The 27,778-nt window shown below is 36.5% G+C and overlaps 2 protein-coding genes and 1 non-coding gene across 3 annotated transcripts; 1 reads left to right on the forward strand and 2 right to left on the reverse strand.

Annotated features, from left to right (window-relative positions):
• Window positions 1-7,782: 7,782 nt before the first annotated feature.
• LOC111693815 (sentrin-specific protease 2-like) lies at window positions 7,783-11,911 on the forward strand. The gene is made up of 3 exons (XM_023459602.1): window positions 7,783-7,846; window positions 7,937-8,737; window positions 11,781-11,911. Exons 1-3 carry the CDS (start codon window positions 7,783-7,785, stop codon window positions 11,909-11,911), a joined length of 996 nt encoding a protein of 331 aa, XP_023315370.1.
• A 5,718-nt stretch (window positions 11,912-17,629) lies between these two features.
• Window positions 17,630-20,375, reverse strand: LOC106651788 (choline transporter-like protein 2). Its single transcript, XM_014370454.2, has 7 exons — window positions 20,339-20,375; window positions 20,146-20,271; window positions 20,017-20,071; window positions 19,654-19,950; window positions 19,298-19,582; window positions 19,019-19,226; window positions 17,630-17,920 (listed from the first exon to the last, which is right to left on the reverse strand). The coding sequence occupies exons 1-7, from the start codon at window positions 20,373-20,375 to the stop codon at window positions 17,630-17,632; spliced, it is 1,299 nt and encodes a 432-aa protein (XP_014225940.2).
• Window positions 20,376-22,469: 2,094 nt separating this feature from the next.
• Trnag-gcc lies at window positions 22,470-22,540 on the reverse strand. The gene has a single exon. It is a non-coding gene; the product is annotated as a tRNA-Gly (tRNA).
• Between the last annotated feature and the right edge of the window lie 5,238 nt (window positions 22,541-27,778).

Raw genomic sequence — 27,778 nt, forward strand, 5'->3', positions numbered from 1 at the left:
TATTACAACTTTCGACATTAATTTAGGTTTCCTCGAACAAAATAAGAATACTGAAAAAATCCTGTAATATCGAGTCAACAAATTTGATTTAAAATATTTCAATATATTGAATCTTATTCTAACTGGAAATCTTTCAATTTTTCGTAAATAAATCGTTTATTATCGGTCAAATTCATTATTATTTTGGACAGATTTTCACTTTTTCACATGCAAAAACGTAGAACAAATCAACCCTTACGAACAAATCAAATGCGAAAAAACATACTGCGTTTGTATGCAAAAATGTTTTTCTACATGTCACGTACGTAGTCTAAACGAACTTTGATAATTTTCCGATAATTGCGCGTCTTAATGATCTTTATGGACAGTCATTCGGTGCTTTAACAAATTCGTTTTAGATCCAAATTTTTTCTCGCACTTGTCACATGCAAAATCTCTACGACCTTCATGAACTGTCTTTTGGTGGGTAAGCAGATGCTGTTTGTGTCCAAATTTTTTCTCGCACTTGTCGCACGCGTAATCTTTTCGACCTTCGTGAACTGTCTTTTGGTGGGTAAGCAGATGCTGTTTGTGTCCAAATTTTTTCTCGCACTTGTCGCACGCGTAATCTTTTCGACCTTCGTGAACTGTCTTTTGATGGCAGAGCAAATTCTTCTTTTGTGTAAATTTCTGTTCACACTTGTCGCAAGTGAAATCTTTACGACATTCGTGTATCGTTTTTTGGTGCACACATAAACTCCATTTTTGTGAAAATTTTTGCTCGCAATGGTCACATGCGTTATCTCTGCGACCCTCATGGACTATCTTTTGGTGAGAGAGCAAACTCGTTTTTAGCCAGAATTTCTTCTCACAATTGTCACATGCAAAATTTTTGCAACCTTGGTGTACCACCATTTGGTGCAAGAGTAAATTCGATTTATCTCCGAATTTCTTTTCACATTTGTCGCATGCATGATCTTTGCGACCCTCATGGACTATTTTTTTGTGCTTAAATAAATTCGATTTTTCTCCAAATTTCTTCTCGCATTTGTCACATGCAAAATCTTTGCGATCTTCGTGTACTGTCTTTTTGTGCCTGTTCAAGTCCGATTTTCGTCCAAATGTCTTCTCGCAATTGTTGCACAGGTAATTTTTGAGATTTTCGTGGAATGTTTTTTGATGCACAACTAAATGATGTTTTCGTCCAAATTTCTTTTCACACTTCTCACATGCAAAATCTTTGCGACCTTCATGAACTGTTTTTTGGTGGTAGAGCAAATTAGATTTTTGTCCAAATTTTTTTTCGCATTGTTCACATGAATAATCTTTTCGACTCTCATGGATTATCGTTACATGCAAGTACAAACCTCGTTTACTTCTGAATTTCTTACCGCAATAATTACATAAATAATTTTTGAAGATTTGGTGTACTGTCTTTCGATGTGAGAGTAAATCGGATGTTTTTCTAAATTTCTCTTCACACTTGTCACATCCGAAACCCTTATGAACTGTTTTGGCGTGAATGAGCAAACTATGTTTATTTGCAAATTCTTCGCCGCAATGGTTACATAAGTAATTTTTGGAGAATTTCAAAGTGATATCTCTCTGATCTTCATGTACTGACTTCAGATGAAAGAGCAAATGGGATTTTTTCACAAATTTCTTTTCGCATTTGTCGCATGCGTTATCTTGGTGACCCTCGTGAACTGTTTTTATATGTAAGAGCAAATGGTGCTTATTTCTAAATCTCTTGGCGCATCTTTCACATAAGTAATCTCTAAAAACTTCGTGGAATATTTTTTTGTGTTTGAGTAAAGTCGATTTATTTTCAAATTTCTTTTCGCATTTGTTGCACGTGAAATCCTTGCGATCCTTATGTACTAATTTTTGGTGCGTCAACATACTCGATTTTTTCCCAAATGTCTTCTCGCACCTGTCACATGCAAAATTTTCGCGGTCTTTGTGTTCTGATATTTGGTGCCTACTCAAATGACTTCGAAACTCGAATTTCTTTTCGCACCAGTTACATGCGTAACCTTTCTGATCACTGTGAGTTGTGTCTCGGTGTTTTATCATATTTGATTCTAGTATAAATACCTCTTGACAAATATTACAAATGTATTGTTTTTCGTTTGAAACAATAATTTCCTGTTCACTTGAGTTCTTTTCTCAGACATTTCCCTCGGATTTCTCCTCATTTTTATCCATTTCGGTGACTGAATTAAACGATGAATCCTTATATTTATTACCCAAAAATTGATGAAGAAAAATTTATCTTTTGGTATTATAGCTTGTTTCTTCGGGGAATACTAAATTCAAACTAATTGGTTTTTATTGTAAACATGATCAGTAAGTCGAAAATCGTTCACGATCATATTGTTTACATTTAAGTTACCGATTTATCCGTTTACACATTGTTTATGGGAAAAATAATTCGACGTTCGGATTCCTCATCGAATTTTACACGAATTCAAGTTGTCACATTCCACTCGCGGATAATTAATACCACGAGAATGCGTTTAATCGAGATTTTTTGTATCAAACGCGAGTTAATCGGCGGGGTGACGCGGCAAGCCGCCAAATTGGTATAGCTATTATTATATCTATGTATATAAAGTTCGACGCCAAATACTGCGAGTACGGCTAGCGCGTAAAACTCATACGAGGCTAACACGCAGCAAAGTGTGCGGTGGCTGTACTTTTATGCAGTCACCGCGTAAAACTCTTCAATGATTTTTTTTAATTTAGTGCTACTTCATTAGATTCGGTCTTTATGAACTTTTTCACATCATTTCAGCTCGCCGGAACTTTCAAAAAATCAATCGATGATAAATTTCGGCAGAAAGTCATTGCAGCTGTTGAGCGAATAGAAATTCGCCAATAATTGTATCAAGAGTATAGATTAATTGTATACAAGAATCATTTCTACCGCGAAAAGACGATGACAGGTGATGGAAATTGCCTCTTCCGATGCTTAGCGGAAAATGAGTGGGGATTTGCAGGCAGACATGCCGAAATGAGGAAAGTAATCGTCAATTTCGTTCTCTATAATTGGGACGAAAATATGCAATAGTGGGTTTATTTCAGCAACATGGAAATTGACCAAAATGTAACATCTCCGGACGATTATTTTCAATACATGGGCAAAGATGGCGTATATGGCCAAAATTTGGAAATAGTCATGTTTGGAAAAATTTTTGGCAAGTCCGTTTTTATATATAGAATCAACAATGATGGATCCATAGACGTTACTAGAATTGAAGTGGAAAATTCCTCAGACGATGTTTTATTGTCCTTTACCGGCAGTATACTCGCAGGACATTTTAATTACTTTCAAAAAATTCAACCTGGTAATAAAAGATTTTTCGTGGCTACAATAAAATTTCCTTCCTTCAGTCATTAATTTCTGTACTTTCAGAACAAATTGTCTCATCGCCGGAGAATCCATATTCCAATGCAGACGAAGGTAATGAAAAATGTGGCTATGATCGCAACAGCGATCATAGAAATGATAAGTATGAAGATACAATTGAACATGGTAATTTTGTTTATTTGCAATGACTTCGATAATAATATCTTATCATTTATAATAAATTAAAACACTTTCAGAATATATGTACCCTTCACCACAATATTGGCCTCATGACGATGAGAATGATGGAAGCTGCCTCAATGTCAATACCGGTGATGATGCCAATGGTAAGCATAAAGATTCAAAGAATATGGTAATTGTTTATTCGTAGTAACTTCGGAAAACAACTTATCATTCGCAATTAATTTTTCTTTCAGAAAATATTCATGATAATAATGATGTCGAGAAAATTCCATCAAAAATATCAAGTAATACTGCACATCGAGATGAACATAAAGTCAGTTTAACAAATGTTAGTACATCAAAAACAAATTCAGACGATGTGACAACCGGGAATAAAAATATAGGTAAGAATATGAAATTATATTTATTAAAAATAATTGAAATAATTATAAAATTTTCGTTTATATCAATTTTCATCAGCCGAAAACCAGGAAATAGCAATCGAATAAATTCTCAAACTTTAAGTACTCCTTGTAGCTCCCGAGATACCACATAAAATGTGAAAAAATGTAGAGTTGAAAATTTTTTTAAAAATCTTATGCAAGAAACAAATTACCCCTATTTTGTACTGATTCGATGACTCTTTTAAACTTTTAAAAATAATATACTGCTTTGATCGAGATTTTTGCGGTTCTTGTTTACAAAAATAATGACGTTAAGAAAAATATGCCTGTAACAAAATAGCCTACAACTATTAAAAAAAAAAAGCGAATTTTACTATTTCGTAAAAATTTCAGAAAGTTTCAAAAAAATGATAATCACCGTCTCCATTTTAAAAAATCATTATTTGACCAATCGAGAGAGTCTTTTATTCTTTACAGTTTTTTTCCCTTAAATTAAGACTATTCGTAAAAGAGAATGTTTAAGGTATTTCGAGCTGATATTTAAAAATGACCATTTAAACCGAAATAATTGTAATATTTTTTTTAATGGTAAAATATGTTCGTACTACATCTGACTGACCAAAAAAACTCATACCTAAGCTCTGAAATCGCAATCATTATACTCCTTTCATAATTATAAATATTATGGTTAAATCGATTGACCACACGATTTCAAGGTGAATTCTTCTTCAATATTGATCTTTAGCTTCTCAAAATATTTAGAAAATTACCCTTTTTTACCTTAATACAAAAGAATGTGGAAAAATATTATAATGCTATGTAATTGGGAATTCAGAACTTGGGTACTATTAATTAAGTTAACCTTATCGCATGTGTATGGTTAGATTTAAAAAACAATGTATGTTTTCTTATCTATGCAACATATTCAGTTTTAGTATACTGCATAGTATTCATAATTTTAATAATGTCTGAGCCTATTAAAAAAAATGGTCCATCGTCCATGTAACGATATTTTGTAATATTATTATTTTAATAATATGCATGTAGATGTCGAGAAGAAATGGATCGAACAACTCCCTATATTTATTGGACCAGATTTTTGGAATAAATATGTCCCCTGTACCAGTAAGAAGTCTCTGAATAAAGGATGGACTGATGCATTTAATGAAGTGTTTCAAAAGACGTACAAATGTGTATTGGCTTTTGAGGCCAACAAATTCTACGCACAAAAAAAAAGAAATAAAGATTCTTATTTTAAGGCCAATGCTGTATGCAAACATACAAGCTGCACTCCCTTTATTTTTGAAGTTGCAGAACCTATAACGCCACCCTACGAAAATTATAGAGTTACTGTCAAAACTTACAGTGCTATTGATCATGCCGATGGGGAATCTCATAGGAGATTCATTAGAGGTGAGAATCGAGTAAAATGTAAAAATGAGTTAAAGGCAAAAACCCCTGCCGTCGTTAAATGGGAGACATTAAATGAAGCCGGCAACAAAGAATACCTTAGAGAAGGTAATTTAATAATTGTCCTAGCTCAGAAATTTTGCAAAAAATATGCAGCGAACTACGTGCTCAAAATGATTTGGATCATGATTACTACCATTTTATGGAAAAATTGCAAAAACAGTACAGAACACAGTACAAGGAGTATAATGCACCTGAAGAGAGAATTGCAGGTTACATACAGTATAGAGCATCAGATCCAGTGCACGTTATTATGTTTAGCCAACCTCAGCTTCACATTGTGTCAGAAGAAAAACATATTTTCTTACATTTGGATGCGACTGGCACAATAGTGAAGCAACCCGTTCATTTACAAGAAGGACAAACCTTGTATTATTACAAAATAAATATACCGGGCTCAGATGGAATAAGTCCACTGGAAGTTGGAGAAAGCATCCAATCAGTGCATAACTATTGTAGTGTATGCTTCTTTTTAATGTTCTGGTACACCGGTTTTCGCCTCATAAGCTCGAGAACGATTCAAAAAGTAGAAACGGATTTTAGTTTAGTGCTATTAAAAGCCTCGTGTACTGCATTCAACGATATGAATTTATACGAATACATCAATTTAATATTTCGGTTCGTGGAAACCGGGCAAGCCTTGCCAAAAAATTTAACAATATTGCACATCTGTTCTTCGCATCTTATTAAAACCGTGCGATTGAAGATAAAGAAATTTTTCCCCAATAAAAAACAACAATGTTTGCAAAGAAGAGTGGCTACATTACTAATAGCTAAACTAATTCACAGCAGAAATATGGAAGAAGCTTGTCCACATTTCATACAATTTGTAAAATTATTCGGCCTTTCCATGCAAGATAAAAGTCATGAAACAATTATTAATGATATTTTAGAAAATAAGGATTCAAATGAAATTGATATTGCATCGGTCAGCAGTGAGGCTAATAAAAATGAAGATGAAGATTCACGAAGTATAACGTCGGAAAAAGAAGAGCCGAAGAAAAAAACCAAAGATTCACTTTACCAAAGAAGATAGACACGTATAGAAGCACAGAACTATAGGCGTGATTGAGGCTGGCTCGTATGGTACCAAAACCAACTTCAAGGGGGCGCGGCGAGCAATCTAAGCCTGTAATGTATAACCAACATTTAGTCCCGTAGTTACCAAAGTCTTCGTGGTCGAGTGGTCAAGCGCTCGGCTTCGTTTTTTGCGTCGAGCGGTCGGGCCTTGGTTCAATCCCAGGCCGCAGATATTTTTTTTACATTTTTTTCTCAAATTACAAAGAATAAAGTAAGGATTTCGTTTTTAGCTGATATTGGTCATAAAATTAAATTGCATTGATAATCAAACTTTTTTTTCATGTTCTTTTTTCTACAAAAAAATAAAAAATCACATTTAATTCAAACGCAAATTAAATTAAATGAATGTATATTTAGACGCCTCGAAAAAAAATGTCGTGTTAATTTCGTTAAATGAAGTTCCTTTTTTATGAAAATATCTCTGACTCCAATTTTAAATGGACCGTATCGCTTGATTATTATTTTTCACATTTAAAAAAAATCCTTAATAAATAAATTTATCAGAGTATTTTTAATTTTATAAGCAATATTAGCTAGAAGCGAAATCCTTACTTTATTCTTTGTAATTTGAGAAAAAAATGTAAAAAAAAATATCTGCGGCCTGGGATTGAACCAAGGCCCGACCGCTCGAAGCAAAAAACGAAGCCGAGCGCTTGACCACTCGACCACGAAGACTTTGGTAACTAAAGGACTAAATGTTGGTTATACATTACAGGCTTAGGTTGCTCGCCGCGCCCCCTTGAAGTTGGTTTTGGTATCATATGAGCCAGCCTCAATTTTTAGTTAAGCTCTGGGCTTCTATACGTGTCTATCTTCTTTGACTTTACTACAAATCATTTTTGCAGCTGAAAAAAAAATTATACGTCATGGTGAGTGCGATGAAACAGTGAACGAATATTATTCAGAAGATTTGATTAAATATGTTACTGAATACTTAACTGTTTACTTTTCGCTTTGGTCAGCTGGTAGTATAGTTCAATTTGGAATTTTGCGCGATAGCAACGCATCTGCTGAAAACGGATTCAATATTCTCAAAAATAATGTGTTCAAAAATCAAAAAAGAGTTACTATTCCTCGTTTCATCCAGCACAACGAACCAATAATTCGTGGCAAAATAAAAGAGCGTGAATTTCCTTTAACAACGACAAGACAAAAGAAAAATAAATTAAAAAAACAGTTAAAGGAGTCAGTTGAATTTTGGAAAAGAAAAGGAGTAAGTGGAAGTACGGGAAATCGGTATTTACACAAAACAAAAATGTACCGGAAAAAAATTTGAATACAGAGGACAGTGCGATACCTTTGGTTAATACAAAAATGAATAGTGATGAAAATCAGGCAATGGAAGAAGAACTTGCAGTGAATAATGCAACCAATCTAAGTGACGATGTTATGATTAATACTATGCAAAACCAAATAATGAAAACTTATAAAGAATTTAAAAAAAATGTGCGTGAACAAATAAAATTAGAGAGCAATAATAAAAGAAGTAAGAAAAGTATGTGTTTATCAGTAGATGATTCAAATCAATTGGAATTTAAATCGAACTACAATGATTTAGATGAAGAAAGTGTCCCGACAACTGAAAAAAAATTGAAATTAGAAATAGTTGATATGAATAGTAAATATGAAAACATGGAATTGACTATGGAAAATCTGATTTCAATTTATAATACGTATCCTGCAAATTTTCCGAACATTTGTAATAATATCAATGGCATTGAAGTTAACTCTGAGAGTTTCGCCAGGCTTGCGCCATACACTTGTACCGATCAATGGCTAAACGATGCCATTATTAACGCCTTTATGAGTTTGCCACCTGAGATAGCGTTAAAGTCAAAAGTAAATTTATGTGTATTTGATACATTATTTTGCTATGATATTCTTCAACATAATTCTATAAGTAATGGATTCAAAAAATGGGGACAAAAGCAAAAAATTACGCATAAAAATCTTTGGTTGATCCCTGTCAGTACAGGGAATCACTGGGCTTTATTAGTGGTCAGTTTAGATCAAAATATCATGATGTATTTAGACTCACTTCACTACAGTCCCTCCGAAACTCTGTTGAGACATGTTCATTGGTTTATGAACTATTGTACTCCTAAAAGACAGCAGAAAAAAAATTCTGAAAAAGTATGGACATATTACAGTGCAATAGATATTCCTAAACAAGTTGATGACAATTGTGGAGTGTACGTTTGTGCATGGGCTCTCACGATAGCAAGCTCTTCAATTACAGCGTTTGGGGAAACAGATATGAATAATATTCGTAAAGCTATTGCAAGTTTTCTATATAAAGCCAAAACAGACAGGAAATCTAGAAAAAATAAGGTAAATGTAAGTGAAATCGACGAAGATAATAAAAAAGAAAACGAAGAACATGTTACTTATAACTTCGAAATATCGACTGAAATTCCATTTAAATTTAATTCGACGCTTGAATTGTGCGCATCTCTCCCTTTATTAGATTTTCGACCATATAATCACAGATTGTAAATCAAAAAATTTCAATTTTTGATGATAGACTATTTCGAATGCCAAAAATATATCCTTGACGTATTTAATAAGTAGACAAAAATGTACAAATAGCGATAATAAAAAAGTAAGAAAAAAATTAATAAATAAAATGTGTAATAACCTCGATATTGGAAAAAATTAGTATCATGAAATTCTTTCCTTGAGAACTATCAAGAATTATGTTAAAGATGTTATTTTTATTAAGAGGCTTTAATTATCGATTAAGATAACAAGTTTTTCTTTTAGTAATCACGACTCAATCAAGACAAAATATCATTTGTTGTAATAAGAACCGTTGTTGTAGAAATAGTTCATTAATTAATAATAAAGTTTCATGATTGTTCCTATTAACTATTATCGTAGAAAAAAAAATGTAACTTTGTCTGACTTACTGAGCTGGGCGATCAAGTAACACCTAAAACTTCATTTTCAGTAACATAAATTATTGTTCAAAATCCATGCGTTTCCACACTTTAGAAGCTTTATTCCGATTTTTTTATTTTTTGATATAAGGTTTTATGAATACGCCAAAAAACAGGACGCTATTCCATAGATAGACTATACAAAGCAGCGTAAATAAATGAAAATTATTATTATTACCTTCGATTCAGAAACCCTTAAAAATAAATTGTATAATTTATACATGTTATTAAAAGATCGCTTTCTCCATATCCGTAGTCTTCGAAAATATAATATAAAATGATGATTAAGCAAAATAATTTATTAACTTCATAATTAGGTACTAAGCCTACCAATTTAGACTAAAAAAATACTGACAAATATTATTAAAAAAATAGCGATAGTTGAGTTTATCGACAATAGACCATAGTATAATTTCTGTAATATTCCATTATTTTTGATAATAGTGTCCTCATTTTCAGCAAATAAATTGCTGTAGCGCTTTTGTTAACTGAAAAAATACCAACTGATTTTTATTGAAGAAAAATAAATTTGTCCATATAAGTTAAATAATTAGAATGATACAAAAATAAAACAAGTCAAGATTTATTGGTTTTTATACATACAAAGAAATGCATTATATCAACACATGTGCGTTATTTGCACAAAAATCTGTGTAATAAACAATGTGTCAATAGTAAAATTTTAACTCCTTAAGTCTGAGAAGTTTATTTCATTGTGATTAAATAAATAAAGTATATTGTCTAGGATCTAAGTAATCAAAAGGTGCTACAGACTTAATGAATATGAGCGATAAGATTTATGAAAGACTAATAAAAGTACAAAATATAAATGTTGTGATTCACATGTACTAATGAAATGTATGGGCGAAGGAAAACAGTAAAATGATGAATTCTAAAGGAACCAAAAAACACTATAAAAAGTATTTCTTTGTAGACAACTTAAATTAAGTTAATAAATTAAAAAGCACGGAATGTTTTCTATTGTAATAAAGTGATATCGTCTGTAAAAATCTAAAAATAATCACAATGAGAAATAGAATTTTTTCCAAAATATTGCTTGTGAAACAAAATAAAAATAACATTGTGCAAATAAATACCTTTATGAATATTGTAAGTTTAAAAATATGTTAGATAACATGATATTTTTGTAGGAAAAAACCAAAATTAATTAAGTTTTGAAATTAAAAACGAATAAAACTGTATGATTCATTAAAAGTACATATTCCATTTAAACAATATTTCAAAAAAATTGATGAATTTTCATTTTCATTTACTCCTTACAAGCCTAGAAAAATTTCCAAGCAAAAAAAAAGGAAAATACTCCCGAGATCAGTCTAAAAAACTTAAAATTTGAGAAATTCCATATTTCGCCATACCTTGAATATTCTTAGAAAAATATGAAATAACTGCCGCGCGTTGCCGCTCGACTCATTTACTTACTGCAGTGTAAAAAAATTTTCCCTGCGATAAAAAAAGGAGATTTATTCCCGAAATCACTTTGAAAAAACTTAAAATCTTCGAAATTCGTTATTTCGCCACCCCTAATATTTTTAGATAGGGATGTAATTGTTTCCGCGCGTTGCCGCTCGACTTAGTCACTTCTTACAGTATAAGGAACATTTCCCAATAAAAAAAAAAAGAGGAATTATCCCCGAGAACACTTTGAAAAAAATTTAAATCTAAGAAAGTTGTGATTTCACCACCCTATTTAATTTTTTTTAAGGGGTTGTAATTGTTTCCGCGCGTTGCCACTCGACTCAGTTACTTCTTATAGAGTAAGAAACGTTTCCCAATAATAAAAACGAGGAATTTTCCCTGAGATCACTTAGAAAAAACATGAAATCTATGAAAATCGCCATTTCACCACGCCTAATATTTTTAGATAGGGTTGTAATTGTTTCCGCGCGTTGCCACTCGACTCAGTTACTTCTAATAGGGTAAGAAACATTTCCCAATAATAAAAACGAGGAATTTTCCCCGAGATCACTTTGAAAAAACTTGAAATCTAGGAAAGTCGTCATTTCGCTACCCTATCTAATTTTTTTTAAGGGGTTGTAATTGTTTCCGCGCGTTGCCGCTTGACTCAGTTACTTCTTACAGCATAAGGAACATTTCCCAATAAAAAAAAGAGGAATTATCCCCGAGAACACTTTGAAAAAAATTTAAATCTAGGAAAGTTGTGATTTGACCTCCCCTAATATTTTTAGATAGGGCTGTAATTGTTTTTTGGGGTCGATCTGGGTTTTATCTACTTTCAGTTGTCTTTGAATCACTTTGAGTAATAAAAAGTCGATATTTTGCTGAGAATGATTTATAAATTTTTATCAGTCGAAAATACGTATTTTTTTTTACCCCTCTTAAATTTTATGACAGGGTTGCGATCATTTCTGTGGGTCACTGCTCATCTTAGTTACTCGTTAGAGAACCCTTCTAAGCCATTTAGAATGGTCTGTATAGATCTTGAGGAATTCGTCATGCACTGCGTTTCATTGCAGGGAACCTGAATTACCTACGGATCGTTCTGCTGGTAGCTTCAGCTACATTGTTATTACAACACTAGACGTTTAAATCGCGCTCCACGCGTGTCAATTTTTTTATTTGTGTTTTGAGGTTAGTTGACGATTCACAAATAGTAAGTTTCAAATGCGCGTCTGTTGATAGCAGCGCAGGCGCTCGTATAGAGTCGGATCGCGTCGGGCGTCATCGTCAGTGTCAACCAATCAGAGGTCGTTTTACACGGCTTCACTTTTTTGGCCGTTCTCTTTTTAATAAAAAAAAAAAAAAAAAAAAAGTTGAAAGTAGGTTGGAAATAATTTAGGTTCCCTCGAAAAAAGAAAGAATACTGAAAAAACCTTGTAAAATTGAGTCAACAAACTTGATTTAAAATATTTCAAAAATCAATATATTGAATCTTATTGTAACTGAAAATCTTCAAAATTTTCGTAAATAAATATTTATTTATTAACGGTAAAATTGATTCTTATTTTGTACAAATTCTCACTCTTTCACATGCAAAAACGTTGAACAAATCAACCCTTCTGAACAAATAAAATGCGAAAAAACATACTGCGTTCGTTTGCAAAAATCTTTTCGTAGTTGTCACGTACTTAATCTAAACGAACTTTGATAATTTTTCGATTACTGGCGTCTGTGAGTTTTATGAACTGCTTTTCACTGTCCATTAAAATTTACAGACGACATGATTCTCGTCGACGTGATTCGCGCTTGCAATTTTTGCGACCTTCTTGAACAGCTTATTGGTATTTAATTAAATGTCTTTGATCACTGAATTTTTCCTCGTATTTTTCATGCGCAAAATTTTAATGATCTTCGTGGATAGTCATTTGATGCTTTAACAAATTCGATTTATGTCCAAATTTTTTCTCGCACTTATCACATGAAAAATCTCTGCGACCTTCGTGAACTGTTTTTCGGTGGGTAAGCAAATGCGGTTTGTGTCCAAATTTCTTTTCGCACTTGTCGCAGGCGAAATCTTTCCGACCTTCGTGAACTGTCTTTTGATGGCGGAGCAAATTCTTCTTTTGCGTAAATTTCTGTTCACACTTGTCGCAAGTGAAATCTTTACGACATTCGTGTATCGTTTTTTGGTGCACACGTAAACTCCATTTTTGTGAATATTTATGCTCGCAATGGTCACATGCGTAATCTCTGCGACCCTCATGGACTGTCTTTTGGTGAGAGAGCAAACCCTTTTTTAGCGAGAATTTCTTCTCACAATTGTCACATGCAAAATTTTTGGAGCATTGGTGTACCACCATTTGGTGCAAGAGCAAATGCGATTTATCTCCGAATTTCTTTTCGCATTTGTCGCATGCATGATTTTTGCGACCCTCATGGATTATTTTTTTGTGCTTAAATAATTTCGATTTTTCTCCAAATTTCTTCTCGCATTTATCACATACAAAATCTCTGCGATCTTCGTGCACTGTCTTCTTGTGCCTGATCAAGTCCGATTTTCGTCCATATATCTTCTCGCAATTGTGGCACGGGTAATTTTTGAGATTTTCATGAAATGTCTTTTGATGGACAACTAAATGATGTTTTCGTCCAAATTTTTTTTCACACCTCTCACATGCGAAATCTTTCCGACCTTCGTGTACTGCGTTTTGGTGCCTGATCAAAGAAAATTTATGACCAAATTTCATCTCGCACGTGTCACATGCGTAATCCTTGAAACCTTCGTGTACTGTCTTTATGTGGGAGAGCAAATTAGATTTTTGTCCAAATTTCTTTTCGCATTTGTCACATGCAAAATCTTGCCGACCTTGGTGTATTGTCCGTACGTGGTAAAACAAATTAGATTTTTGTCCGAATTTTTTTTCGCATTGTTCACATGGATAATCTTTTCGACCCTCATGGATTATTGTTGTGTGTAAGTACAAACCCTGTTTACTTTTGAATTTCTTATCGCAATAATTACATGAATAAATTTTAAAGATTTTGTGTACTGTCTTTCGATGTGAGAGTAAATCCGATGCTTTTCTGAATTTCTCTTCACACTTTTCACATCCGAAACCCTTATGAACTGTTTTGGCGTGAATGAGCAAACTATGTTTATTTGCAAATTCTTTGCCGCAATGGTTACATAAGTAATTTTTGGAGAATTTTAAGGTGACATCTTTTCGACGTTCATGTACAGTCTTCAGATGAAAGAGCAAATGGGATTTTTTTACAAATTTCTTTTCGCATTTGTCGCATTCGTTATATTTATGACCGTTGTGTACTCTTTTTATGTGCAAGAGCAAAGTCTGTTTATTAGCGAATCTCTTGGCGCACTTTTCACATAAGTAATCTTTGAAAACTTCGTGAAATATTTTTTTGTGCTTGAGTAAAGTCGATTTATTTTCAAATTTCTTCTCGCACTTGTTGCATTTAAAATCCTCACGATCTTTGTGGACTAATTTTTGGTGCGACATTAAACTTGATTTTTTCACAAATTTCTTCTCACATCTGTCACATGGAAAATCTTCACGGCCTTCATGCGCTGATATTTGATGCCTACTCAAATGACTTCGAAACTTAAATTTCTTTTCGCACTTGTTGCACGAGTAATTTTTTTGTTCATTGTGAATTGTATCTCGGTGGGTTATCAAGCTTGATTCTAGTGTAAATGCCTCCTGACAAATATCACAAACAAATTTTTTGTCGTCTGAAACAACAACGTCGAGTTCACTTGAATTATCTTGAGAAAAAACTTCCTCGAATTTCTTTTCATTTTTATCCATTTTGATGCCTTGATTGAATGACCTATCTTTCTATTTAATGCCGCGGATATTAAATGAGTAAAATTGATTTTTCAATATTATGGATTGTTTCATCGGGGAATACAAAATTTAAACTGATTTGTTATTACTATAACCATGATCAGTGTTGTAGGGACGATTTCGAAATCGTTGATAATTATATTGTTTACAATTAAGGTACTGATTTATCTGTTTATAAACATTATCCTTACAATATTTGAATCAGTTTAAAATTCTAACCTGCCAGAGATTTTCGCAAAGAACTACAACTAACAAGGAGAGCTTTTCAGGTCCGGGTCATGGATTTGCTCCAAAATTTTTTTGCGGTCTCCTGGTACCCAATACTGAAGCTCCCTATGCTTAGTTTGATCCAATGGGCCTCAGGGCCCATTTTTTAGATGATATTTCACATTATAAAAAAATCTTTGTTATTTCTATATTGATATAGAAGTACTTAAACGAAGAAATGCAACGATCAAAAGTTTTAAAATTTCTCAAAGAATCTGCTTGAATTATTTCAGAATTTTTGGGACGATCTATCTCTTAATTCAAGAAGCCCAAATCTAACGCTTTTTTTTATGGATTTTAGGACTTCTTAAAAAAAGTGGTAGAGAAGAGAATAAATACGCATTTGCTGAAATACATATAGCTATATATCTGTGGTGGAAAGGCCTAACGAGATAACTCCATTTTTCGTGTTTTCGAGAAAAACGCGTTTTAAGTTGCGCACGAAGGCCTAGCTAGACGTGGACGACTAAAGATCTGTACCTATGATATTTTTACCTATTATGAGGTATCTTTTGAACTATGTACTTGTGAAATTGAAAGACGCATCATAATGATGATACGGAGCAAAAAATATGGACTTATCTCGTTAGGCCTTTCCCCGCTTAGCAGATAAGTCCACTTTTAGCGGTCACACTTTTTTCAATATCGATAATTTCGCTTAGTTTGTGATCAAAACCTCATGTAATGATTTTACATTGATAAAATAGCTCATTAGAACGTTATACTGGTGTCATATCTCAAATCTTGCAACGAAAAAAGGCCACACTGAAAATCGCGAAAATGGCCCCTCGCGTGTCAAATGTACCAAGTGTGAGAGTGAGAGCCATTTGTATGTTGGAATATCATTTTCAAATCAATCTAGACTCTTAATCGCATTTTGGAGCTCGCACAGGTGGACTTCTCTCGTTTGGCCCCTCGCGTATCAAATGTACCAACCGTATAGTGAAATTCACAAAATTCGAAGAGTGTGAGAGCCATTTGTATGTTGGAATATCATTCTCTTCCATTTTCAAATCAATCTAGACTCTTAATCGCATTTTGGAGCTCGCACAGGTGGACTTCTCTCGGCCGGGAATCGTTTGCAGCGAAAAAGGACTAATCTCGTTAGGCACGGTGTTATATTGAACGATAGGTGCTCTGTTCAGCTTTTGTGACACTAGTACCTTAAAGTAGACATAACATATTGGTAATTCACGTCATAAACTCGATTTCGAAAAAAAGGGAGTTATCTCGTTAGCCCTTTCCGCCACAGATATACAATGATATAAACATGACGATGATACAGCAGTAAGTTGAACTCGCACTGCGCGCGATCGGCATGCAAACACTCGAGCAACGAGATACACCGGAGTACACATTATACATATCGCAGGCGCGTCGTGCATCGGTATTCTTATAAATCGCATTATTGTATGAAATGAACCCGCGAGACAGTTTTACAATTATAAAATATAACATATATGTACGAATGGCATTACATTTATAATATTTAGATTCCTGAGGCGCACGCGCCACTGTGATAAGACGCGAGTATATATAACGTAATATATAGCTGCGCGAGCGACTCACAGCTGATTAGCGAGCTGCTGCTGTCGCAAATCACAAACACACGCGCGCACGAGTTAATGAGACGTAATCGCGTGGGGATCGTCGCGAGCGGGACGTGCTCGATCAACGACTACGACACGCACATATAAATTGCCGATCGTCGCGATCGTTTCTTACGCGTATGCGTAATTTACCCGCTGCTGCTGCTGCTGCTGGAGCTGCGCGCCGAGATGAGCTGTCTCGCGACGATCGTCTGGTTGATTTATTATTTTTGCATTGGGTTACGCGTCGCGACGATTCGAGAACAGTGCAGTGACTCGCGACGACGACGACGACGACCATGTGCTTGTTACAATTAAAAAATCGAGCGGACGAGCCCATCGACGCGCGTCTCTATGTCTATAGTAGTATACGATGTGTACGACTTATGCTACGGCTGCGAACGATGATATCGTTTCATAAAAAAATTGCGCTTATGTTTTTTTGAATTTTCGAACATTATCGAAGTACGGAATGGACTTTGATACTGAACTCGAACTAATCTATTTTGGTTCCTCGAGGTATGAAAAGAAGGCAAAAGCTTGACTCACACAGCAGAATTGCGAATCGGATATACATTCGTGGAAAATTTGACAATTTTATAGAAATTCAAAAATTATTGAGATCGAAAACGACAAGCAGCCACTTTTTAAAATCAATGTACTCGGATGCACCCCTCAATTGTTCGCGGTAAATTTGCCTCCCTCCACGAGGAATCCTTGCGACGGGCCATATCCCCGTCTACACATTCTATTCGTAATCAAGACCAAATTTGTGACTGAAAAGATGTTAACGGCATTTCAAGAACGATTAAAATATCATAGAACTAGTTTTTAATCTTTTCGATCTTCTAGCTCGAAAAGGAAGGTCTTGGAAAAAAATATGCAAAGAACAAAAAGGTTTAGAATTGTTCAAATAATATAAAGACAACTTTTTCGAATTTTTTCATTCGAAACTTCGACTCAAACAACATAAAGTATGATTTTTGGCTCTAGAACTCGATATTTCGTCCGAAATAAATCTGAAAAAATTTGGAGTCAGATCTTGAGTAAAGTTGGGCCACTATCGCAGGATGAAATTCAATCATTTCCATTCTGTCTCGAAAATTAGCTGCTTCAGCTTATCCGACATGTTGCGAGCGTTTTTGCCGTTGACTTCGTGATCCTCGAGCACGCACAACAAGACGGTGTCACGCGCAATGTTAATCAGTTTGAACATAATGATTACCAACAGTAAGTTGAGCATAAAAGGAATTGTATAAAATTCATAGGACATTTTGTCCCACGATAGGGCCAACAGTACACCTGTGTGTACTAGCAAAGGAGAGGTGAACCAGACCGACTGCCAGATGATATGCGTCGACAGCTTGACGTTCTGTGGAAAGGAGCAAATCGTTGAAATATATCGCGGTACAGCCGCTATATATGGGTCAGGTTCATACTTTTTTATTTAGACCCCCCCCCCCTATAAACGTATATTTTTTATTTATATTTATTCTGAAGTCTTGAAGTAATTAAAGAATCTAAAAAAATTCACAAAAATACTTTTCAACAATCCAAACAATCTTGAATTTTTTCCGATTTTTTGAGTGCTTCAGGTCTTCAGAAAAAATCATTGAAAATTACATTTGTTTTATTTTCGGTGAAATGGTTCGATATACCAGACTGGAACATTTTTTCCTTTATTCTGACACCAAAAACCGATTCCTTGAATTTTCTCAGAATTTTTCATTCATGCAGCCGAAGCCTAGAGCTGAAAACCCGCTTTTTTCACTAAAATGATTTTGCTAAGGCGCTAAGGAGCCTCAAAAAATCTGGAAAAATTATTTTTTCCTTTTTTCGTCATCAAAATACATAATCTAAAAATGTTCAGACTTTTTAATTATAGGCGATATCGTCTAGAGCCAAAAAACGCTATTTTTAGCAAAAAAGGTTCCGGGAACCTGAAGGTTGCAGCAACAAAATTTTAAAACATTCTTTGAATTCCTTTTCGAATTTTAATAAATCTTGACCCTTTCATTTTTTCTATTGAAGCCTCCTGAAAAAAATGTAAATATGATGAATGTCTTCAAAATTAGCTAGGAGGCTTCAATCGAAAAAATGATAGGGTCAAGATTTATTACAATTTGACAATGAATTGAAAACAAATATTTTAAAATTTTTTACTGGAACCTTCGGGTTCTAAAAATCTGAAAAACTGAAGTTTGTTTGGATTGTTGGAAAGTACCTTCATGAATTTTTTTTAGATTTTTTAATTACTTCAGGGCTTCAGAATAAATATCAATAGAAAATAGACGTTTACAGCGGGGGTGTCGGTAGGAGGGGGTATGAAATGTTGGTTTTGGGACCCTTTTATGATGTACTATAACATACCAAAATTTCAGAAAAATCCGTGAACCTCGTCCGCATGTTTATTTAAAAAATTCTGAAACTGACCCGTGCATAAGATTTATGGGAAAGGGGGTGCACCGACCAGGGCTATAATCTCGCTTCGCTCGTAATTTCTGTGCCAGAGATTGTGGGCCATTCTGGCGGACTCGAGGAGGGGCCGTCCGTGAAGCGCCATCTGCTCGAACGCCAAGTAGTCGCCCAGCGCTGCGACCCGTGCGCCACTGCAGAATCGGATGGGGTAGCAGACCGGTAGGACAACACCGCCGATCGCCGCCGATCCCAGGTGATATCTGCGAATAGGAGTTAATTTCAATTTTGCATAGATGGATACTCGGCGCGATCGATTCGAATTGCTGCTTGCCTCAAAGCGATCCAGATGAAGCGCCCGACCGTGAAGTAGGGCACTTGGCGCTTGTCCGTCGTCCAGTACCAGGTGGCGTAGGCCCCGGCCACGGTCACGTTGAAGGAAGCGATCAAGGTGCAACAGAACCAAATTACATAAATCCGCGTCACCCACAAACAGGTTAAGCATTGCGCAAACACAGTGGTAGACAGGACAGCAGCGTAAGCTCCGATCCATGCGCAGCAGCAGAGCGCGAAGATCAGTATCGCGTAGAGGTAGAGCGACGGGAAGAACAGCGCGACTCTAGCGCGGAAAAGTGTACGAGGACGAATATAATACTATAAGGTGGAAATTGGCAAATGATTCTCGTTTACTTTGCGAATTCCGGTATGATTTGGCTGGCCAGCTTGTATCTGTTGATCGCATACGAGGTCAATGCCCATACCGGTACAAGAAGAAATAAGCAGAGCAGGACCAAGGGCATCCAGTGATCCCACTTCCAATATCCTTGAACGGCACACTTGTAGACGTACAAGCCGATACCGAACGCGAGCGACACGAAGAACAATCCGATCGACGCGTAAATCACCTTCATGGGCGCGATCCTCATCAGGCAGATGTAGAGCGTCGACAAGAGAGCGGAGAACACCAGCATGCCCAGAACGAACAATCTGCAAATTTTCATTTGTACGAAGATTTATGCGATAACGGCGTATGAAATCATTGCGTCACTCAACTGTCCGAGAAAGAATATGTCTTGGAATTCGAGTTCGAGCACCTTCACCGAGAGAACTGCGCGGAAAATTTTCGTAAGGACATATTTTACAAGGCAATGGTAGGGCAGCTTGTTTTTTTTGTTGGCTTACTGGACAGGGGCACAACGATCCAGCATATGAAACATAGTATAAAGATAATCAGCGGAATTACGTTGGTCGTTGACCGCTTAACGTTCAGAGGACCCGTCCACGATGGATCGGGGCTCAGCTTCGGGCCTGAAATTGTGAATTAATCGATGTTTGACCGGTCGTTTCTGGACGTTTTTAGTTTTAAAAATCTTACCGAAACCTTGATTGTTGCTCGCGATTGACGAAGACATTATTTTGCCGAACATTCGTCGATGCGCGGAAATGAATGAATAACTGTCTTATGCCGGGTCGAATTTTCACAGCAACTCCGGGTAATAATCGTCGATTCAATAATCATTTGAACTCTTAACCTGTGTCGAGTTTTGATCCTTGCATGGCTCGTACGGCGTACTTTTTGAAAAACAAATGAGAATAATGTACCGGGACTCTGAATTTTCGCTGTGCAACTCGCAAGAAAAATTACGAAATAAAAAGAGAAACTTTCGCTGATAATCACGGATCTCGTCAGTATCAGGAAATCGTCGCTATGTTTGAATTTTTTTTATTTGAATAAAGTTTTTAAACTCGTTCAAATATTTTAAGAACAATATATTATAATTAACGAATAATTCGGTAAGTTAATTGTAAACAATATGTTAATAAATGATTTTCACATTGTATCTCGAGCACTAATCATGTTTATAGTAAAATCAAATTAGTTTGAAAATCAAGACACAATATCGAAAGATAAATTTTGCTCATTCAACTTCTGTGATTCTAAATACAAGGATCCAACGTTTATTTTCTGCACCGAAATAGATAAAAGTGAGAAAAAATCCGAGGAAGTTGACTTGGAAAATAAATTAAGTAAACAGGATATTGTTGTATCAAGCGACATACAATACGTTTGTGATATTTGCCAGGAGGCATTTACACTAGAATCAAGCTTAATAATACACCGAGACACAATCCACAATGAGCAAAAAAATTACTCATGTGACAAGTGCAAAAAGAAATTTGAGTTCCGAAGTCATTCGAGTAGACACCAAATATCAGAACACAAGGGTTGCAAAGATTTTGCATGCGACCAGTGTAACAAGAAATTTGTGAAAAATTCGAGTTTAATGGCCCACCAAAAATTAGTACATAAGGATCGCAAGGATTTCACCTGCAACAATTGCGAGAAGAAATTTGAAAATAAATCAATTTTACTAAAACATAAAAAAATATTCCACGACGCTTTCAAAGATTACTTATGTGAAAAGTGCGCTAAAAGATTTGGAAATAAACTTGGAAAAAAAATTTGGAAAAAAGTTTGCTCATACATGTGCAGGCAGTCCACGAAGGACGCAAAGATTTTCCATGCGACAAAAATGAGAAAAAATTTGGGGAACAGGGCAATTTAAGAAAAAATCAAAAAACATTTTACGAGGGTCATAAAGATTATGCATGCAACTATTGCGAGAAAAAATTTGGGGATCAAAGCAACTTGAGAAAACATCAAAAAACAGTTCACGAAGGTCGCAAAGATTACGCGTGCGACAAATGTGAGAAGCAATTTGGACTTAAGCAGACTTTGCTTATTCGCCAAGCGACAGTCCATGAAGGTCGCAAAGATTACGCATGCGACAAGTGCGAGAAGAAATTTGGACGAAAACCGAATTTGCTCAGACACCAAAAGGTAGTGCATGACGGTCGGAAAGATTTCGCATGTGACGAGTGCGGAAGAAAATTCGGACGAAATTCGGATTTGTTAAAGCACCACAGGACAGTCCACGAAGGCCGCAAAGATTATGCATGCGACTATTGCGAGAGGAAATTCGGTAAAAGATCGAATTTGCTCATCCATGAAAAGACAATATACGAGGGTCGAAAAGATTTCACATGCGATAAATGTGAGAAGAAATTTGGACTTAAACAGACTTTTCTTATTCACCAAGCGACAGTCCATGAAGGTCGCAAAGGTTAAGGATGCCTCAATGGAATTTTCAATTGAGTTTTTCATTTATAAAAGTTCATGAAAATGAAAAAAACGTGCTTTGCGAGTGAATGAAACATTCGATCCAGTGAATGAAAGACGCGAAACGAGTAAATGAATGTACAAATATAAGCATACGTTGATTTGATAACCGATATAGACTGTATATCACCTTTTTTATTGAATAAGAAACTAAAACATAAATTTATCATCCAAACCAACCTCTTTATTGCCACATTGCCATGATTAAAATAAGGGCACCTGTGTTAAATGACATAATTAAATATTGTATCATTGAAAAAAAAGTATATGCATCGATGTAACGCAAATTTATACTTTCAATCGATACGACAACAAAAAAGAGGTATGCATCGGCCGGGAATCGAACCCGGATCGCCCGCGTGGCAGGCGAGCATTCTACCATTGAACCACCGATGCTTATATATAGAAAGTGCTCACCAAACTCATTTTGTATATATCGCATGTTTTTAACAAAGAATTTTATTTTATTTTTTACAAAATGTCTATCTCGATGATTAATATTACGTACAACGATAGAAATAATTTAAAATAATTTTTTAGAATTACGTAAAAAGTGAAGTAAAGAGTAAATAACGAAAAATGTCCCTCGAGTAAAAAATCTTGTTATGAATTATATCATATTATCAAAAAAATATTCCTGAAAAATTACTGAAATTACCGTTAATTTTAGCTGATTGCATAAGATATGCCGACGAACAACTAAAAAATCGAGGTCATAATCGTAATCAGTCTTTTCTTGGAATTTAAAAATGCATTCTTAAATTTTCAAAATGATTGTCAATTAAGTTTTTCTGATACCCATGATACAAAAAAAAGCGAGAAGTTAAACGAACAATGAGCTTTATACTCAGCATTATAACAACGCATACAGAACTGAAATATTACAAGATGTAGCTGTGTAATGTAAACATACACACACGCATACATCGTGCACACAAGTGCGCGATCAGCGTCGTGCAGGCGTCTTATCACCTCGAGAGGCTCAAAGTTTATAATCCAATGGATAATGACGACGATCCGGCGGCGGCGGCGGCGGCGGCTGCATCGCACACCGCTGAGCCGATTTATTACACTTTGATGGAGTTTACAATGAAATTATGCGATGAGCAACGTAACGTAATAGATGTGTAAGTTTACAAGTAACTTGGCGTCGTTCATGCATTATCGACGAGACGAGAGTTTATATCAGTGATATTTATAATGCGATAACGATCGTTTCTCATATTTGACGCGAATTAAAACGTGCCAATGTCATCGGTAGAATGACAGCGGACAAAAAAGTACGAACGAAATTTCTCGTAACGAGAAACGATCGTAATGGGAAAAAATAAAAAATTCCTCCACTTCAGAGCTGTCTTTCTATTTCATTTCGATGCGCGCAGAAAAGCTTTTGAGAGTAAATTCACCGTAAATTTTACGCCAAAAATTACCAAAGCTCTCGTAACGAGAACGTTACTTATTCAATTGCAGAACTCGGGGCGCACCTTTTCATCATTACGCGCGAGATTACCGTTACGCGAAGTGTAGCAAAACTTTCTGGTACAAAGGCATTAGAAAAGCCTTCACCCCCGCGTACGTCCGTTCTTTCAGCCTTGAACATCGCGAGCCTGTGTATACATTACACCGTTCGAAGCGTAATGGACGTGGAGTGTAAAAATTTTGCTCTCATCATCGTCGTTTACAAGTACCCACGCGCGAAAATACGAGAGTCACGATTTCAATTTCGACGTGCCCGACACCACCACCACCACCATAGCTGCACACGCGCATATGCAATATTCATCGATCGGATTCGTTCGAAATAATCTTTGGTTTTTCATCTGCGGCGATTATTAAAAATAGTCGATTGCTCTCTCGTTCTCTCTCTCTCTCTCTCTCTCTCTCGTGCTCCGAAAAATAACCGCACGCGCGCGCTCATAAGCTCACGCACGATGCATACATACATAATGGCGCGTACGGCTCCGTAATCGACTTATGCAGCGGAGTACAGTGCGCGGTGCACGCGGAGAACTATAGTAGCATATATAGCCGCTACACGCGCATCACAATCGGATATACACGATGGACGATTTCCGTATACGGCTGTAGCTGCTGCGCAATATGTATCCCTAGACTCGAGAGAGCTTGCAACAATCCCGATGTCGAGCGCGTACACAGTACGTACGTGCGGGCATAATATCATGCATATTATGGTACGGTTGAGAGAGCAAAAGAGAGAGAGAGAGAGAGAAAGCCGATATATCGTTTCACGCTCCATTAAATCGGCCCGCTATATATGCGCGCGCGCGCCACGCATGCACATGTCCGTCCGTGTAACAATCTATATGGACGCGTGTGCGGCAGCCGGCTACAAATACAACGCATCTACTCGAGCGTATTCGTGCGTTATTATACGTACGTATACGAATCCAATAAAGCGATGTAAGCGCTTAGATGTATTAGGAGCTGCCGCACTGTCGCACCTATATACGTTACGTACGTGTGTATAATTTCGTGTGTGGATCGGCGTGTCGATCCTTCGATTCGCATATTAATTTAATGACGCGCGAGGCCGAGGAGAAGGAGGTGGCGAGATTTCGCGCGACCTCTCATCGCGGAGATCCTTACGGCACGTATTATGGCTTAGATGATCGAGCTTAATGCCTTATGTGTGTGTATGTGTGGGTAATAGGTGCTGTAATGCGATACGATGCGCTCGCGCATACCTCAAACGTGCACAGCTGTAATGCGACTCGAGTGCGAGCCCCTGCACACACACACACACACACACACTCACACACTTGCACACCCTCATTATTAAGCAGTTGTATAATAACTTGAAGGATTAATCCTCCTCCTCGTCGCTTACAGTACGCATTATTTGTGGCTGTAGTACGGGTAGTAGAGTATAGTAATAGAAGTAGTTGCGAGGCTGCGACGTATGTCCTGTGTAATGCCGTGCGCGCAGGGACACCTCGAGACTTGGATGTTACACCTTTTATAATATTATATTCAGGTACGCGATATGCTCGCTCTACTCTATCTATAATGTAATAATTAATACACGTTTCCAGCGTATTTCCATTTTCAATCGGGAGACATTTTGAAATGCTTCACTTTCGGGTTTATCGCTTTTTAATTTAAGTCAAAAAATTCGATGTAAGAGAACGATTATTTACATCTAGTTTTTAATATTGAATTTTAAGATTTTTAAATTTCATAGAAGTAACTAAATATTAGTTTGATTTAATCACAAAGTAAAACCAATTATAGTTTCGATCCTCTATCTAGATGGCGCATTCGGTACTCGTAAGTGGCAAAACAAAGTTCAAGCTACTAATATATGAAAACAATCATTGTACTGACTATACTCAGGCGTCAGTAGCCAAACACTCAGATTCAAAAAAAGGCAGCGCTGTTCCTGAAAAAATCGATCGAATCTATATACGTACGCTTTCGAGAATGCAATATCGTATTTTCATTCATATCTATTGTATACACATTTTATCAATGGGCACGATTTCATTAACTCGGCAGCAGCAGCAGCAGCAGCTTAGCTCGAAGCAATGTATACATACATACCGATACATAAGCGAGCTGCCATTGAATAAATATATACTTAAGCTTAAATATATATACTTATACATCCCTATCGTAAACGTAGCGATCGGCTTTTTGTAGCTATATAATACCCACGTGTGCGCACGACTCTCATCGTTCCGCGCGAGTTATCTATCGAGTTAACGCTCGCGCAACCGATTTTTTACCGATCGGAATTAGCATATTGCCTGCGCTTATAGGTATTTCGACCCTCTTCTTCCCCCGCCGTCCACCTTAACTCCTCTCTCTCTCTCTCTCTCTCTCTTTCCTCGTCGCGAGTTCGAGAATTGAGAAATACCTATACTGCGAGAGATACGTAGGTATATCTTGTGTTAGTGCTGCGCGGGTGCACATATAACAATGCCACTGAGCTGCTACGTCCGCAAAGGGGTGCACTGCACTCTCGGCTCTCTATTGCACCTACACACACACAAAACATTAAGCATTATATTCCAAGAATTACGTGCAGTTTCTCGACTCCGTGTGTGTGTGCACATGTGTGTGTGTGTCTCTCTCTCTCTGCCGCATCGATCCGCATCGGTTGAGCTGCTGGCGCTGCTGCTGTTACTCATGTAGCACAGCCGGTGCATTTTTCTCACTTTCCTTTTTCGCGCGCCCGAAGATCGCCATAAAGAGTGTATAGCGTAAGTATACATATACGTAGCCTTCGATAGCCCTGAAAACGACGACAAAGGCCTCTGAGCTCGTTCCAATGTAGTATATATATGGTAGTACAGTGCAGTGAAGCGACTGCACAGCTGCGCACACACAAGCAAGTGCACGGCGGTAGCGCTCTTTCAGGCCCTTTTATGCCTGTATACGTGTGTGTGTAGTAACTATACGGTAGCGCACACAGTATATGCATGTATATATGGCCAAGTGTGAGCTGCGTTGATCATTAAGGGTCGGAGTTGTGGCTTGCAGCGCGAGCGCGAGATGTACTATCAACCTGCACGCGGGGCCACTATATAGCCTTCGTGTCGTCCGGCAACAGACTACGACGACGACACACCGAGGGCAGAGCGCGATTACACCATACCTCGAGACTCTATATCCTTTTTATATTCCCTTTTTTTTTTCGCCAATTCCCTTCTGGCTTTTCTCCTCCGCTTCGCAGCTTTGCATGTACGTGTATGTGTGTATGTGTATAACGCGGAGCTCGCTTGTAGTTTCCGAGCTCGCGTTGCTCCTCCGATGCAGCTTAGCCGCGCTGCGCGCCCCATACCCTACATATATAATATAAACGCGCAATATTATCGAGTGTCGCGCGCTGTATAAAAGCCGCGCGTTATATTATATACATATTTTTTTTTAATACTTTTTCGAGCGATCGAGTGCATGTATATATGGCGCGCAAAATTTACCACCTTTTCCAAGTTCCGCGCGGGGGGCGCTTCGTTTCGTCGATCTCGCGCTGCGCGCTCTTGTACGTACACATATCCCTCGTAGATATAATATACGAGGAATAATAATTCCTGCCAGCAGCGATGCAATGCGGAAGTATCTATGCGAGCGCGGCTACGAGTGTGCGGTGCCATAATGATGCGCGTCGCTGGAGTAAACGTAAAATTACGCGTTTCAAATTGCAGATCGTCAGTTTTCGAGCCACGGTGGACGCAAAAGCTTCCTCCCGAAAATGAGATTATTTTTATTGTCATTTTTTAAATACTCGTAAAATAGAACACGGACCTGATGAAATGATCAAAAATGATCAATTGTACCAATCCTCTTTTCTATTTCTGCTAAGTATGAGTTAAACTGAAACGCCATATGCTAGCTAAATCGAAAAAAAAACGTTTTTTTTGTTACAATTTTTGAAATAACTATATCTGGTGAAATACAAAATAACTTTTTCAGTAAAGTTTTGATGTATTTTGTGAAAGGGTGAACTTTTGCTGAAAAAGAATGAAACGTAAGAAACTATCAACTCCTAATGGTGAATAATTACATAATATCAAATAACAATCGTGACCCAAAATTTCAAAAAATTAAAATAGAACGACATTTCCTCTTACAACGATAAAAAACTTTTTATAAAAATGTAATTGGTATTAG

The sequence above is a fragment of the Trichogramma pretiosum genome, unplaced genomic scaffold (assembly GCF_000599845.2).
Source record: "Trichogramma pretiosum strain Unisexual culture from Peru unplaced genomic scaffold, Tpre_2.0 scaffold124, whole genome shotgun sequence".
In the NCBI taxonomy this organism is placed as follows: domain Eukaryota; kingdom Metazoa; phylum Arthropoda; class Insecta; order Hymenoptera; family Trichogrammatidae; genus Trichogramma; species Trichogramma pretiosum.